This window comes from Oryza sativa, chromosome 9 (genome assembly GCF_034140825.1).
Source record: "Oryza sativa Japonica Group chromosome 9, ASM3414082v1".
Classification (NCBI taxonomy): domain Eukaryota; kingdom Viridiplantae; phylum Streptophyta; class Magnoliopsida; order Poales; family Poaceae; genus Oryza; species Oryza sativa.
In genome coordinates this window covers 21078376-21095913 of record NC_089043.1, presented here as the reverse complement: position 1 = coordinate 21095913, position 17538 = coordinate 21078376, and the positions used below count along the sequence as shown (strand labels likewise).

Here is a 17538-nt window from a genome sequence, read left to right as displayed (position 1 = left end):
CCAAGACTGTTTCATAAAAATAATACTGTTTCCAACCATTTTCGTTTCTAATCATATATAAATTTAGTTTTTCCAATTTCTCTTAGCATTGTATTAAAGTTATCACTAAATAGTTAAATTTGTAAAAATGAAAATTTTCAGAACATAGCAAGACAGTTTCTATAACAGTACTATAAAACTGATATCTTTTCCGACTGTTTTCATCTCTTGCTATAGTTGTATACATAATATTATCCTTATGAGCTGAAGTAGTGAGTGATCTCAGTATGTCCACACACCACAAATAAAATCTCTCCCAAAGATCGTGCTCCCTATCATGAATCCACGGCAGATCCCATAAGGTCCATCAGAGATTCTCTAGAGTTTAGAAACATAAGCTTCGATACCAGTTTTTATAACCCAATAATCTCCATATTGCATATATATATTGGACTGTATGGACCCTCGTATCATGGCCTACGTAACCTAAAGACTTACTCCCTTCATCCAAAAAAAAAAATCGAATCTAGTATTAGATGTGACATATTTCAGTACGTACAACGAATCTGGACAAAGGCATGTCCAGATTCGTTGTACTAGGATGTGTCACATTCGGTACTAGATTGGTTTTTTAGGACGGAGGGAGTATCTGATGGGCACCAATCAAGCCAGGACTCGGGAACATTGTAAAATTTAGGTAGTGTAAGACAATACACTGGATATTAGCTATTCTTATAGCGAATTTTAATAGACGACCATGGCAAACTCCAATGCGAAGCTGCCAACCTAGCATGCAGGGTGGAGGCTCCGCAACTGCTGATGGGTGATACTTTTTAATGTTGTGTTACTGTATCAACAATATCTTAGAGCAGGTACAATAGCATGCTATTAGTCAGCTATAAACATATTTTAATGAGATAAACGATGAGAAAGAAGAGCAGCGGGCTACAGATCTGTAGCCAGCTGCAGTACAGACTCCAACAATACACACTATATGTATGACGGGTGGGACCATATATTAATAGTATAGTAAACAAGTATTATATAAATTGGCTATTAGATTAGTTATAGATGGATTGAAGCTAATAGTGGGCTGTACTATTAGACTCGCTCTTATGTGAGACACCTTGTTTTAATCTAATGCTCTCAAACGAAACTGATTCCACAAACTTTGGCAAAGTGTACTGTTATGCTGCAAACGAGATCCTCTGTGGACTGTGCCACTACTGACAGGCGTACATGTCGGCGACTCCTATATGCTGCTCCTCTAATCCTCTTAGTGGTTGAAGCTTGGCACACGTTAGCTGTAACAGTCTTGTTAATTGGTTGTACCCCTAGAAGAGTTCTCTTCAATCTGGGGATGGATTATTGTCTCTGGAGGGAACATCCTTCCATTTTGTGCATGCCATCCAAAAAATCATTAAAAAAATAGTAAAATAGATTAATATGTGATATGTCATCTACCGACATATAAGTTTAAATTCAACCAATACAATTAGGAAAAAAAACAACAAATTAAACTAAAAATAACATATTCTATTTAAAGTCAATTTCGTTATTTTCGTCTCTTCTCATATAAGTTGAACATGAATTTGTATGCTCGTGCAATGTTATATCACATATTGATCGATCTTATTATTATTTTTAAATTTTTTTATGGCTTTTTAGGTGACATGCAAGAACGACCTTGTCTTCTCTCTTCCTTACTCTTCATGGAACGTAGGCCAGTGTTTGTCGCTGGCCCCGCAGAAAAGAGCGTTTCACGCCATTATATATACAAGGCCATACGGCTTTGTCTGCTTAACGAGCAGCAATATCATCCGAAGAGAACGAAAAAATGGAAGCTTCAACCATCCTATGGCTCCTCTACGTCTCGCTCGCCTCTTGCCTCCTCTACAAAGTCTTCGTTTCCACTAAGAACGGCCACCCCAAGATCGCCGCGCGGCGGCCGCCGGGCCCGACCCCCGTCCTCCTCCTCGGCAACGTGTTCGACCTCCGGGGCGAGCTGCACCTCGCGCTGGCGAGGCTCGCCGAGGAGCACGGCCCCGTGATGTCGCTCAAGCTCGGCACGGCCACCGCCGTGGTCGCCTCCTCCGCCGCGGCGGCGCGCGACGCCCTGCAGAGGTACGACCACGTCCTCGCGGCGCGGGCGGTGTGCGACGCCGCCCGCGCGCTCGGCACCCACGAGCGGTCCATCGTATGGCTCCCCGGGAGCAGCGCGCTGTGGAAGCGCCTCCGCGCTGTGTGCACCAACCACCTCTTCTCCGCGCGCGGGCTCGACGCGACGCGCGCCGTGCGGGAGGCGAAGGTGAGGGAGCTGGTCGAGCACCTCCGAGGGCACGCCGCCGGCGCCGGCGAGGAGGAGGCGGCGGCCGTGGACGTCGGGCGCGTCGTGTTCTCGGCGGTCATCAACCTCGTCTCCAACGTGCTCTTCTCCGAGGACGTCGCCGACCTGAGCTCCGACCGGGCGCAGGAGCTGGAGATGCTCGTCAGGGACACGGTCGAGGAGGCCACCAAGCCGAACCTGTCCGACCTCTTCCCCGTGCTCGCCGCGCTGGACCTGCAGGGCCGCCGCCGGCGAACCGCCGTGCATATCAGGAAGTTCCATGACTTCTTCGACGAGATCATCAGCCGCCGTCAGAACGCCGGCGGCGAAGGCGAAAGGAAGGAGGATTTCTTGGACGTGCTACTTCAGCTTCACTCAGCTGATCAGCTCAGCCTTGACACTATCAAGACCTTTCTTGGGGTAAGCGTATAAGCTTAATCCATTAGAGCGAGCGTCCTCACAGTAGTGCTCACTGACATATGGGCCCCACAGACCCTCGGGTCCATATGTCAGTGAGCAGTACTGATCTGGATTGAATCCCATTAGCTCACTGAATACTGAATACTAGTGCAACGTCATTGAAAATTTTATCCATTCAAAATTCTACATCTTCAGACTTTTGGACTAGTTAGAACTATTGCTATCCAAATTTCCGGTTCTGAAATTTCTTAGCAGCGATCAAATCTTCTGTCTACATCTTCAGACTTTTGGACTAGTTAGAACTATTACTATCCAAACTTCCGGTTCTGAAATTTCTTAGCAGCGATCAAATCTTCTATAGATCTATTGACCTTGACAGCAGTATGGAGGAGCTGATCAATTTTGACCGAACTGGCGTTGTTTACTTTTCGAACAGTACAAAGTATGATCCACAAATTGCAAAACCACTTGTTAATTTATTCAACGGATGCATGCATGCATATGTACAATTTGCTTATTCCAGTCAACCTAAAAAAGCCTCAACCTGAGTAAGGATAAAACATCACCTAATACAACGAATTTAGATAAGTGTATTCATTGTCACCCTAGATGATGTCTTATTCTTGTCGATGTTAGAGTTTTTTTTTAACAGTGATGTTTTGTTTGGCAAATGAGATTGGGAAATAATATCCGACCCTTCAAAGAGCAGTATTACATTCTAGCCATTCATTCTTCACACCTCATTTAATCCTAGCTATTTATCCATTTCCTTTTCCCAATCCCACCTTTCATATATCATTTGTCAAACACACCCATATCCCATTTGCCAATCACACCCTGAGAGTATGTATATGTTCCTAAGTCAAAGCTGTCAGATTTTTATTTTTTTTTAATAAAAATTTGAAGTTGGCAAGCAGTAGTAACTAGTAACACGTTTTGGTACGTGGCCTGCAGGATCTGTTCACCGCCGGGACAGACACGAACTCGATCACGGTGGAGTGGGCGATGGCGGAGCTGCTCCGGCACCCGGCGGCGATGTCGAGGGCGCGCGCCGAGCTGCGCGACGCGCTGGGCGCGAAGCCGCACCCGGACGAGTCGGACATCGGCAGGCTGCCGTACCTGAGCGCCGTGGTGATGGAGACCATGCGGCTGCACCCGCCGAGCCCGCTGCTGATGCCGCACGAGGCCGTCGCCGACGGCGCCGCGGTCGGCGGCTACGCGGTGCCCAGGGGCACTAAGGTGATCGTCAACGTGTGGTCCATCATGCGCGACCCGGCGTCGTGGCCTCGCCCGGAGGAGTTCGAGCCGGAGCGCTTCGTCGCGGCCGGCGGGTCGTTCCGCGGCGGCGAGATGCTGGAGTTCATGCCGTTCGGGGCGGGGAGGAGGGCGTGCCCGGGGACGCCGATGGCGACGAGGGTGGTGACGCTGGTGTTGGCGTCGCTGCTCCACGCGTTCGAGTGGCGGCTCCCCGGCGGGATGCGGCCGTGCGACGTCGACGTCAGGGGCCGGTTCGGCACGTCGCTCAACATGGTCACGCCGCTCAAGGCCGTGCCGGTGCCGGTGCCAGCGCGCCCGTGATGCGATTCTGCCCGTGTCGGTTAAGAGGCAGATCGATCGATCCAGCTGGGGGTGATTTAGAATTGCTTCGTCCACCTCAAAATATAAATGATTTTAGATGAATGAAATATACTACCTCCGTTTTAGGTTATAAAACTTTTTAATATTGTCCACATTCATATAGATGTTAATGAATCTAGGCACCTATATATGAATGTAGACAATGCTAGAAAATCTTATAATATAAAACAGATAAAGTATTTTAGTACTACGTACAAATCTCAAATCAGACCAGTAGTTTATCCATTCAAAGTTTGATGAATGATGGTGATAGAGTGGGTGACAAAGTTACAAGGCTAAAATGGAACCTGTGTCCTGTCACAAATGGAACAAAACTTGTCGGGCCACATGAAGTTGAAGCCTATGGTGATTGATTGGGTATGTATGTTGTGTTTATATGGTTAAATAAACAAACTTAAGCCAAAAAGGGTGATGTCGATCGATATTGCGAAATTTGTTTGTGCGTACCAGACTCAGGGGTCCATTTGACAAAGTACACCTTTTGGACTTCAATCCATTTTATTGGACCATTTTAACTCCATCAGCAAATGTTGAAAACAAATTTAAGTCCTGATTTTTTTTAACAAAACATTATTTGACTCAACAATTAGGAAAAAAAATTTCTACATAATATAATAAAACAAACAATGGTAGTTGTCACAATAATAGTAGAGCACTACTACAAGATGCTCGATCCAAAGCAAAAGAAAATCAAGGATGTTTCATCATTTGTTAAAATTTTTCAACTCATATCAAACATTTGAAATACGTACAACATTCAGAAAATATTAATTGCAACACTAACAATCCGTTACATAGGGTCCCAATGGCTAAACATCGAAGGGAAAAATCAATTTGAAATATCAATAGAGTCAAATAGTAGTTGAAACAATTTGTTTCTTGCACATGTTTAAGAATTGAAACATTTTTTATAAGAATATGGAAACGAGAAGAGTGAGCAAGATATATGATGTAGTATGGCTAACCAATGATAGCCATCCTAGCAGTTTCATATCATTATGTAGTATATGATTGCCATTTACACCTAATATGAAGACAACATTTAATCCATCATTTCCTCACTCGTCTAGTGATGTGCCTTTAGTTAGAAAAATTACATGTGTGCTTCTATGTTTTTATCGATCTCATAGATTGCTATGTTTTAAAACTCTATTAAGGAGATTTTTTTTCTTGTTTATGCTGAATTGAAGACTATTTGAGTTTCCTAGAATATAATTACATGCATGATTTTAGGTTCAACATATGACAACGCTAAATTATTTCCTTTTAGTAGCGAAAGGAAGGATTGTCATTCAGTGGATATTCCAACAAAGCTGTAAATTGGAGGTAACTTTGCAGATGTTCAACTCACATAAATATGTGAAGGGCTCTAGATCGATTGCATTGAAATTTGTCATTTTGTTTTATTGTTGAAAACTTGTTGTTACTTTTGTTCTGGTTTTTCCACTATTTGTCGAATGACTGTAATAACATGACAGTTGGGTTTTGTGCATCTTTGACACAACAACCAAGTTTTACATTATCCTAAAAAAATGTATAAGATGGTGCCTCGACATATCAATTATGACAATTCTATAAATAGTTTGATTTTGGATTCAAGATACAAGAAATTGGTGTTTTAGGTCATACACAACATCTGCAGTGTTCTATCAAGGGTAGCAAGTAAGATTATCTATTTGGAATTTTAGATTTGTAGCACAATTGTGTATAATGGAGAGTATTATTTTATACAAATAGTTTTTTCTTGTTACATAGTACTGATATTTTCCTTGTATGCTTAGTTTTCATTATTTCCTCCATCTGAATCGTTATCACCGTCTTCTTCATCATCTGTCTCCATGTCGAGGTCAACATTATATTCTTCCCAACTCCCAAGGGTCATACAACATTTTTCTCGGCCTTGCATTTGCTCGAGCATATTTGTTGTAATTTTCTGGTACGTTTGTTCTTTCTTCTTGCAAAGCTCGAATACTTCAATGACGCTCAGTATTTTCTTCATTAGGTTGCTATCGAACTTGTTATCCAACTTAACAATATGAAGACATATATAAGAAAAATGCATAAGCTTTTGAAGTGGTCAATCTTCACAAATCAAAAGTGCACCCTGCAATTTTGCAAGAAATTTGTGTTGTGAACACATATAGTTAATCTAATGTCCAATCAAGGATAAACTTCTAATTATAATTTTGAGTTCATAGCAGAAGTGTATATATAGTACATAGATACTCCTTCTAGTTATAAATATATATTTGACGTTTACAACAAGATTTAGTCAAGCTTTTGAAACCTCAACTATTGTTGTTTATTAAAATAAACTTATGAAACTAAATAAGTTCATGATGCCATGATAGTACTTTTTAAGCCAATTATATGCATACTATATCTTTTTCATTTTAAATTAAGCATGTTCAGTTGTCATCACTATTTCCTTCTCGTTACCCTCCATATCCTCCTTGTTGTCTTCATAATTAATTTTGTGTGTATGCACTAAAATTGTTCTGGCATTTGACATTATTTCACGATACATCTGTGAGCGATTTTTTATAAGGACACTACTCCTGTCAGTAAATTGTTGTCCATAAACTTCTATTAATTAACTGCATAATGTGTGGCCACCACAAGTATGATAAGGTTTATAAAAAAATATGGACGACATGTGGTCATAAGGAGTAAAGTGACCAACAACGTAAAGTTTAATGTTTGACATGACAACCTTTTGATAGCAAATCAAATATGGTTTTATTGTCAGCGTTGTTTGGAAGTAAAAATATATATTAATTTGACTGCAAAATAGATAATACTATGTAGTAAGAGCATCACCAACAGTCTAACTATATGATTCCCAAAACTAATTTTGAAGGATTTTAGTCCAAAAATCAGCTCCAACAGATCCCCTACTCTCCTACCCGAGTTTTGGAGTTCCGTTCCCCCGGTTCCTCGCTCCGTTTATATGCGGGCGTGAAAGTCGCTCCCAATCACGCAATCCCGCCTCTCTCCTTCGTTCCCGCGCGTGGGAGATAGCGATCTTTCTGCATGTGAAAGAAAAAAAACGGAATTTTCTCTTGGTAGTTTAACAGAAGGGCCCACTTTTAAGTTTTGGGGATTGAATTTAGGCTATCTGTTGGAGGGAGGAGTTTTTTCACTTCCTATTTTCAGTTTAGGAAACTCAAAAACAATTTTTTAGGAGAAAATTATAGATAATCTGTTAGTGATGCTCTAATCCATTCCGAAAAATCAAATAAAATATTTTCTATAGAATAAAAACCGAAAGTTTACAGGAAAGAAAATCAAAACATAGTAATCATCGATGGAATCGAAAGTTCAAAACCCATAAGATAAACGTCCAAGCACTGCTGGCCAATGTCCTCAGCTGCCGTCGCTAGTCACCACGTACTCACTAGCTACCTGCTTCAGTTGGCAAGTAGCTCGACGAGACGAACAAACTATACTCCTACGGCGCCAGCGCCGGTGCCGGTGCCGGCGACGATGAGTTAGTACTGCTCTCACCGCCCGATGACGATCCTCCGGTTGCATCCTCACCGGAGGTTGGCACGGCCATCCTCTTCTTCTTCGTCGCACCGTTCAGGATTGGCCTACTACTACTAGCCGATGCAGAAGCCATCGCCGTGGAGGCCACCTGATCTTTCCGGCCTCCTCCTCCTGCCACCGTCTTGGTCGACACGACGGCGGTCTCGGACTCGGCGGCGCTAGCTTTGAGCAGTTTCTTCTTCAGCTGCCGCCACCTTCGCAAGCATTCGCGGCTCTCGGTGATGTGCTTCAGGCACATGCGGTAGCCGGGTGTGCGTCCTCCCTACAACGCCGTCTGGTCGTCGATGAACCGCGTCTGTATCTTGTGCACTTCCGACGTTCCTCTGTCGGCAGCAAGACGACCGCCGGCTGTTCTTCATCGGCAGCACTACCAGATCAAAGATTTGCATAAGAGCATGGACATTAGTAGGGGTAAAAATTAATCAACCATATATTAGTACGAGAAGTATGTGTGTGTAGCGGAGTTCTCGGTACCAGCAACTGTGATCATTGATATACTCAAATTAAACAATTTGGCTCTAGCAAATGATTACTGATATATATATATGTATAATCAAATACTAGTACACTTTTTTTAGAACATATAATCAAATGCATGATCAGATTATTGGTGAGAGATCATATATACATTGTTGTGTTGTGCATGTGCCTTGTAGAGATATATATATATATATATATATATATATATATATATATATATATATATATATATATATATATATATATATATATATATATATATATATATATATATATATATATATATATATATATATATATATATATATATATATATATATATATATATATATATATATATATATATATATATATGTAACGTAATTATGAACTAGATAGCTTTGTCGAATATTCATAACATTTTCTCCAAGTTCGTTGTATTATTCTAAAATACATCAATCGTGAGAACATAATATAAGTATATAACTAGTAGCGTTATTAACTAAACAATGTATTTTTTCGCTGGTAGTACTTTTTCTCTGGGCTAATAAATTTGCAACTAGTAGCTAGTACTGTAAAAATTGAACAACACATGTATAGGCACAAGACCGTGTATATGAAAAAGAGTTGAAATCTTCTAATAATTTAAGACACGTAATCATGCATGATCGGTGCACTTGCCGAAGTGAAATATATTCTAGGTTTACCTTGACAATGTACTGTACGTAAGTCTCTGTGTCTACGAAATGGACATTGCTAGCTAGTGCAAAAAAATTAAAACAAAACATACATGTATAATGCAAGATCATAGAAAACAGGACAGATAGATATACTCACATAACCAAATATATATGTATTATCCACAAAAAAACATAATCAAAATATGTTTGGTTAAATGCGTGAAGTGTGTCTGCCACACTTGTCTAGCTGTGCATCTTTTTTTACGTTACACAAAGTTAACCATGAACCAATTAATATAATATCTACTAATCGTGTCTTTATTTCCTATATATTTCCTTCATCTAATCTAAAAATATAGTTATTCATGCCTTCAAAAGTTTAAAAAAGAGGCATCCTTACCTCTTCTCTACCAAGGCATTGTCAGCCTGCTTGATTACATTCTTGCCCTCAGCCTCCTTCCCCGCGTTTACAGGTACCTGCATTTAAGATTCAATTTCCACATGAGAGAGATGTATATATAAAAACCAAATTTAACATATGAACTAACGTAAAGATCAAATAATTAATTTGAGTGTGGGCTAATCTACATGAACTTCAAATTAATTTAAACAAGATAAATGTGTCTTCTACACAATTTCAGATCTATATTTATATCTGTTCTTTTTCTAAGAGAAATGTGTCTCCCACACAATTTCAGATCTATATTTGTATCTGTTTTTTCTAAGAGAATTTCTTATATGCCACTAAAACTTGTTGGTTTTCTTATATGTCATTTGAAGTTGGTTCCAATTTAATATTGGTTAAAATTTACACACCCTCTCGTACCACTACCATCTGTCATGTGTCATGTGTCTGTCTTCCTCTATATCCATTTTGCAAAATCATATAGATGCAAAGGAACACAACGAAAATGCCATGAAAAGTTCGGAGCTTTCCATCCAGCTAGCTGCTCTGTCTGTCTTACCTTGCTGTTGACCGGTGTTGACCGCGGTATGCAACTACAGTTTTGGAGGGCGTCCGTATACTCGGTATTTGGAAGGTGTGATTAGCCAATTATTTCCTATATCTTATCTACTGGTATAAAAGTACGGATCCACCATTTGAAGTGAAACTCGATGGCTAGATTTCTCTAGTTTGTTATATTACACATGGCGGCTTAGAAGCGTTTGCAGGAGTGCTAGTCAGCTTAGAAGTGTGATAGAATATTTAATGGACTTTTAGTATATAATAATAGAAGATTTCCACGTGAGAGAAGTTTATATGAAATCCAAATTTAACATAAAATGAATAAGAAAATAAAGTTCTCCATTCGTTTCATATTATAAGTTATTTTGGATTTGTTGTAAGTCAAATATCTCTTCAAGTTTGATCAAGTAATATAGCAATATCTACAACACCAGATTAGTCTCATTAAATCCATCATTGATTACATTTTTATAGTAAATTTATTTTGTGTTGAAATTATTGCCATATATTATTTTATTAACTTGGTCAAATATTAAGAGCTTTGATTTAAAACAAACCCAAAGTGACTTACCATATGAAACGGAGGAAGTAATTAATTTGAGTGTAGGCTAATCTACATGAACTTCAAATTAATTTCAACAAGATGAATGAAAAAAAAATCAGATCTATATTTGATTTTCAGCGGTAATACAGATCTATATCATCAACTAATAGTTAGTCAACTACTTTATCTTAGGATTCATAAATATTTACAAAAGAGGTAAACCAAAAGCAAAGCATAACAAAATTAAAAAAAAAGAAGAAGAAGAATCTAGGAGATCTTTTTCACAAACAAGAGAAGAAAAAAAAAGGATTAACCAATGAACTTGCAGCAGTGCAGTTAGCCTTGGGACTCACTGGATCTGGGCTGGGCTCCTTGTTCAGATCAAAGTCCCTCACCTTCCTCTTTCCCTGCGTTGTGATGTCTCTCCCGGTTAGCAAAAGCAAACACAATAGCATATAGAGAGGAGTAGATGTATGATTCATCCAAAAAGGCTTATCAGGAGCGTGAGGATCTTGGATTACCTGGTTCGAGGACTCCATCTTCATCCTCTCCCGGTGTGAAATGGTAACTACCAAGAGACGACCTGAGGAAATGAGACAAGAAGGAGATTGATATGGGAGTACAATGTGGGGGTTTAGGGGGGGTTTATATGGGGAAATTTACATGGAGGTGGTGATGAGGCGCTGAACAACGTTTAGTTCCAGCTGTTTGGTGATGAGAACGATCGAGTGAACGGCATAAACAGGAAGGTTTCCAATGTTTCCTTTGTAGCCTTTTCTGCCTCTCGTTGCAAATCTCAACAAATTAGAATCAATTTTGTTTCTCAATTTATTAGAAATATATTGAAGTATCCCACACAAATATTAAAATAAAGGAATGTTACCGAATAAAAGAAATATTCAAGGTTTTGTTTAACTTGGCAGCTTTGTTAATTGCAGTATGGCGTGTGTACTGAAAAATTATCTAATACGTTGTCTGACAAGCAGAAACATATTGCGAAAGTTGAAGGAGCCACCACATTCGCTTTCAAACACGAGTTTAATATGTATTACGTAAAGAACCAGAAAAAAGACGTGTTAGTTAGGTTTTAATTTTGACGATATAGTTTCATTGGATACATTGCAAATGTTGTGTGGGAGTAACACACAGTCTCTATCTTTGTTATTATGGCGGGAGTTAGACGATATAGTTTCATTTGCTACATTGCAAATGTGGTGTGGGAGTAACATATGATCTCTATCTTTTTTAATATGCCGAGAGTTAGACGGATTGAATGTAGTAGGCATACTAATTGCACACTTGGTCTTTTCCGTTTTTAGTATGGCGGGAATTTCATGATTAGACAGTAAATGCGCCAATGATGTATGGGATGTCTTTCTTCTCGAGTTTGACACGCGGGAGCAATATGGATTAAATATTAGATGCACTTTATTTATTGTTGAAAATATTGTGATTTTCTATGGTCTATGTATATATATTCATTAATATTAACATAGGAATAACCAACTATTTCTTTATTGTTTCTGTAATGCATATTACAACAATTAAATTGTTTGTGAAAAAAATTCCAGTTCGTTTCATTTAAAAGATTTTCGTAACATCAGGCCAAAGGTGACCAAATCAAATTAGTTAAATTTAAAAAACATGGAGCAAATAGAACAAAGAGAGCAAATTTGACGACGTCCAAATTAAAAATCTCCTAGGAGTTGCTCTTGTTCAACAACTTTAGAATCTTTTTAAATTTTTTGTATGGTGTAATGTTGAAACAATTTATTTGGAGTATTATTATATTCATATTCATGATTTTTAGAGCAATATGAATAATATTAATATTAATCTCGCAGCCGTTACAAATTCGGAGGACGGAAAGACCAAGTTCCTTTTAAGACGACAATGTTAGAGTGGACTCATAAAACTATGAAATTAACAGATATAACAGTATGCTATTTTATCACTATGAAATTAAATAAAAAATATTACAGCCAGCAGGTGACCTGTTTTTTCTCTGTCGTACAGGTGCTACAATTAAGATTAATTGCAGTCAACCTAACATTACATATTTAGACAAAACTTCTATCCCAAAATATTACAATTTTTTTTAAAAAAAATAGACTTATCCTAATACAACGAATCTAGACAAAACATCCGTCCAGCTTCATAGTGACCCATCCTTGTACTCTCTTTGTCTCTAAATATTTGACGTCGTTGACGTTTTTTAACATGTTTGACTGTTCATCTTATTAAAAAAAATTAAGTAATTATTAATTCTTTTTCCTATTATTTGATTCATTGTTAAATATACTTTTATGTATGTATATAGTTTTACATATTTAAAAAAAAGTTGAATATGACGAACGGTCGAACATGTTTAAAAAAATTAACGGTGTCGAATATTTAGAAACGGAGGAAGTAATATTTTAGCACGGAGGTACGGCGTTTTTAGCTCAACTGGAAAGGAGCTGCTAGGAGTGATGCGCCGGTCTAGGTTCAATTACACATGAACCCGGGTTACCTCACCATGTTGTTAAAAATAGTACGGAGTAGTAGTAGTACCGTAGCCAATCCTAAAATGTAAAAATCCATGCTGGCTATACCTCGGAAAGAAATGGAAATGATCTGGATTTTCTGCTGCATATGACCTGGGGTTTAATTCCTTCCGTTCTGAGATTAACCGGGACGCGATTTCTAAATTTGGACTTGATCGTGCACGCGAGGACACGTTCAGACTGACACTGCTCTAATTCGTTTGGGCTAGGACGAAACCATGGACCAATATTCGGCCTTTGGGCCTTGCAAATTACACTGCTTCTCGACAATGGAGCCTTTCAAACGAAAAGGCCCATCTAAAATTGTACATTTTGTGATTCGAGAAAATGGGCTTACAGACTCGGAAGTTTAGGGGAATAAGTTCACCCGTCATCCCTCAACTTTACTTTACGCCGAGTCTATTTGAGGTTCCCTAACCGCAATATCAGAAATGTTTACCGCTAAACCATGTAAAACCGTCTAAAAAAGGTCCCGAGGTAGTATAGCCGGCGCGTTTCGCTGACGTGGCATCCTAGTCAGCAAAATAAGTAAAATAAAAATGTGGGGCCTACATGTAAGTGAGAGAAAATGGTGTGGCCCCACATTTCTCCTTTCTTTTCTTTTTCTCTTCTCTTCTCTCCCGATTCTCTCAAGTGGGCACGACGGTAGAGGGGAGAGAGGTGGCCGGCAGTGGAGCGGGGACGGCGGGAGAGGGGGAGAGAGCCGGCCGGCGTGACGGCAGCGGCGGGAGAAAAGGAGAGGAGGCGGCCAGCGTGACAGCGAGCTCGGATGGTGCAACGGTAGCGGCGAGAGAGGAGGTGGTCGGCGCGATGGCGAGCTCTGCGGCGAAGAGGAGCAATGTGTAGTAGGAGAGAGGAGAGGAGTGGCGCGCGGCACGGCAGCGGGGGAGAGGAGCGGCACGGCTTTCGACTCCTCCCTCTCCGAGAGCTCGCCGACCTCCTCGTTGTCTCCCTCTCCACTCGCGCTTGCCGGCATTACACCCTGCTCACCGGCCTCCCCATATCCTTCCTCTCCGCCGCCAAACTCGTTATCGCGCCAGTCGCCACCTTTCTTCCTCTCTAGCCGCCGTCGTCGCGACGACCGCCTCTCTCTCCCTCTCTCCCGCCGCCTCCATCCCAGCTCCGCCGCCGGCTGGGTCTCTCCCCCTCTTCCGCCGTGGCGCAATCTGGCAGCAAACCACCAGCCCGCCGCCCCGCTGCCGTGCTCGCCCGCCGCCGCTCTGCCGCTGCCCCCTACTTGCTTCGCCTTTCGCTCGCTTCCGATGAAGGGGAGGAGCACGAATAGGATGGTGTTGCTCTGCCCACCCGCCGCCGTGCTCGCCCCCCCCCCCCCCCATCGCCGCTCCACCCACCGGCCACCGGCCTCCCTCACTGAAGAAGAGAAGAGAAGGAGAAGAAAAAAATGTGCAGCGGGCATGTGGGCCCCACATACTTTTTTATTTTTATTTTTTACTGACTAGGATGTCATGTCAGCGAAACCACCCATATATATATATATATATATATATATATATATATATATATATATATATATATATATATATATATATATATATATATATATATATACTGCCATAGGATCTTGAGTGTTTGTGTAAGTTTAGAGGTATACGTTTCTGGCTTTGTGGTTAAGGGATCTCAAAAATCTCGTTGTTAAGTTGAGGGACCTCTGGTGAACTTATTCCAAGTTTAGGAAGCTAATTTCATGGGCCTCAGTAGATGGAATTCACTGCGTTACAAACGGTAGCTAGAAAACATAAGCTGTTTGTTTGATCGAAAACTCGAAATTTCTGCATTTCCGAAGTACTAGCAGAAAACGAAAAACTTGCACGCTGGACATCAAGGTACTGGAAAAGCAGTAAATAATGGAAAGCGACCGGTGTTTAGTCGAAATAAACGTTCGTCTTTTTCACACATTCGCTCAACTGCGGTGCACCGTGCGAAGCCCCGTCACTCTCTGCGCTTAACTTTGTCTCAAAATTTCTCTGTCGCCCACCGATCACGACTAATCGCAAAATTCGCGGCGAAAGCCCAATCGCCATGATCTCCTCCATGATTACTCGCTAAGCATTGTGGATTTACTCCAGATTCGCGATCTCCTCGTCCATGACAATGTCATCATCATGATCATGATCATGATCAGCAGCGTTAGGTGCAGAAGAAAGTGACAAGGCCTTTCTCGCTTGTCTTTCCTCTCCATTTTCATTCCGTGGCTAAGAAAAAAAACATCATCAAAGCATCGCGATTCGCAACCTAATAACCGGACAGACCGGCGAAACACACAAGTACATTGGCGCAGGGCGTCTTGCTGAGCTTTTGCTTGCACCCAACCATACATGGCACGCTGGGGTCCTGGGACATTTCTCGCAGATGAGTGGGACGTTTTCGCAGATGAGTGAGATGATGGAACAGTAGTTTGGTTGTTGTTTTTTTTTTCTTTCTCTTCCTCTGCTTTTGCCTACAAGGCTTTGAACAGCGTACTGGCTGCCTGTCCGACTCAGAGCAAAAGGCCGGGCAAAGCTACCAGACTTGTGCTGTTGCATAGCGTAAAAGATAACCCTGTGGACCTGTGGTCGATCAGCAGAACCGCCATGGTTGTTCATCCAGACTTTTGGATGACATGTACATTATGCACAGTAATCAGTAATGTGACAACTGACAAGCAGGTGGTTGAAGTATGCCAAGAAAATTTTACATATTTTTTTTTGCATGTAATAAGTACCGTTTATAAGCATGGGAAGCATGCAAACAGAAATCGAAAATCAGAAAAGAAGCTAGATTTAAGTACGTACTTTCTAATATGGAAAATTCAGATGTCGATGAAAAAAAATACAGAGCTACATTCTTTACACTAAAGAACTGTATTACAGAACCTTTTAATTTCAACTGGTACATAAGCCCTATTCCTTTTCCATAAAAAGGAAAAGTTTGAATAGAGGGGTGGAAAAGTGCAGGCATGAATCTTTTCGCAGAGCACCTTCAACAATCATACTACTACAATTTCTTTTCAGCATGCTGTCTCGGCCATGTCACAACTACAATTCTACTCCCATTATCTTTGAGAGCGCCGGACAGCCTTGTGCATGCCTACCCTTATCTAGTTAGAACTAGTCTCTTTTTTACACTATAAATGAAAAAAGGCCGTGAATGCAGCGCCACTGCATGCCCTGTGTGGTGCTCCACTTAACACAAGAGCTTTACCATACCATTACCTCTTTGGTCAAAGCTAAGTGCAAGTCAGAAGGGAGAAAAAGGTGTCAACTTTTGCTCTAAGTTTTTGCTTCTCGTTTTTCCTTTCCTCTGCCACTGCCTTTTAATTTCCCCTTTCCTGCGAGATCCAGATGATTGCTTCGCTGCACGCTCGTCTGTACTACTACTCCCTCCCAATCCTTGTGCGTTTGACCCTTGTAGTAATCATTCCTCCCTCATTGTTTAACCAAACCGCCTTGTTTCAAGGCCGTTTTTCATTGGCGCCATGATTTGGTTAGCGCCATCCTGACAACCCTGTAGCTCTTTACGAGCACCAAATCATCGCATGTGAACATCCCATGCAGACTACGATTAGCTCCACGCAATCAGTAGCATGCAGACGCTTTCGTCGTCGCCTCCCCGTCCGGGCCGCCCGCCGTCCTCGCCGGCATAATTAGGGCCATCATTGTGCGTGGGAAGAGCCCGTGATCCGGCACGCGGCCGGTGGATCGGGGCTCGGATCAGGTGCTGCTCCTGCGATAGCTCACGCAGTCACGCTCACGCGCTGAACCGATCGAGTGCTACCGCTAGCCATAGCTCGTCATGACGCGGCACGGCGCATGCATGGGGGTGGTTTCATTGCGTTGTGTGCGCGCGTACGCGCGGGGCCGGGGCTTTGGGCCATCGGATTCTCCTCCCATCCCCCTCCCCCCCGCCGCGCCGCGTGAGATTGCAGCGGAATCGTGGGGAAAAACACGCCGATTCATCGCGAAAACACGGCGTTCCGCTCGGTGCGCGGCATCGCGTCGCGCGGGGAACCAAAACCAACCAGTTAGGCCAGTCACAATGGCTAGTGTCATTGCACGGCTACCCAAAATATTATACCATCTTCTCTCAAATGAAATCTTTTATGAAACAATCCCCACAGTGGAGGGGTTTCACTTTGACGTTTCCAAGACTAAGCAAAGCATTTAATTGATACAAGTTGCTGGGATCATTTGTACCCAAAATCCGGCGCGGCGCGGGAGAATGCAGAGGTCGCACGGCGGAGGCGGACGCAAGAGATCCGGTGAATGAAACGAATCGGCCTCAACGGGGGTTTCACTCTGTTACCGAGGACTTGGAAACGACGCTGACGAGTTTCACCAGGATGAAACTCTTTCCTTCTCTCTCATCCCCATTTCATGCAAATAATCATTTTTTATTCAGTCTTACCCCTATTAAATGTGCATGACACACCA

The 17538-nt window shown here is 41.6% G+C and overlaps 1 protein-coding gene across 1 annotated transcript; it reads left to right on the top strand.

Annotated features, from left to right (window-relative positions):
* The first annotated feature begins 1763 nt into the window (after nucleotides 1-1763).
* Nucleotides 1764-4553, top strand: LOC4347207 (cytochrome P450 76M5-like). The gene is made up of 2 exons (XM_015755175.3): nucleotides 1764-2725; nucleotides 3680-4553. The coding sequence occupies exons 1-2, from the start codon at nucleotides 1817-1819 to the stop codon at nucleotides 4301-4303; spliced, it is 1533 nt and encodes a 510-aa protein (XP_015610661.1). The 5' UTR covers nucleotides 1764-1816; the 3' UTR covers nucleotides 4304-4553.
* Nucleotides 4554-17538: the final 12985 nt, after the last annotated feature.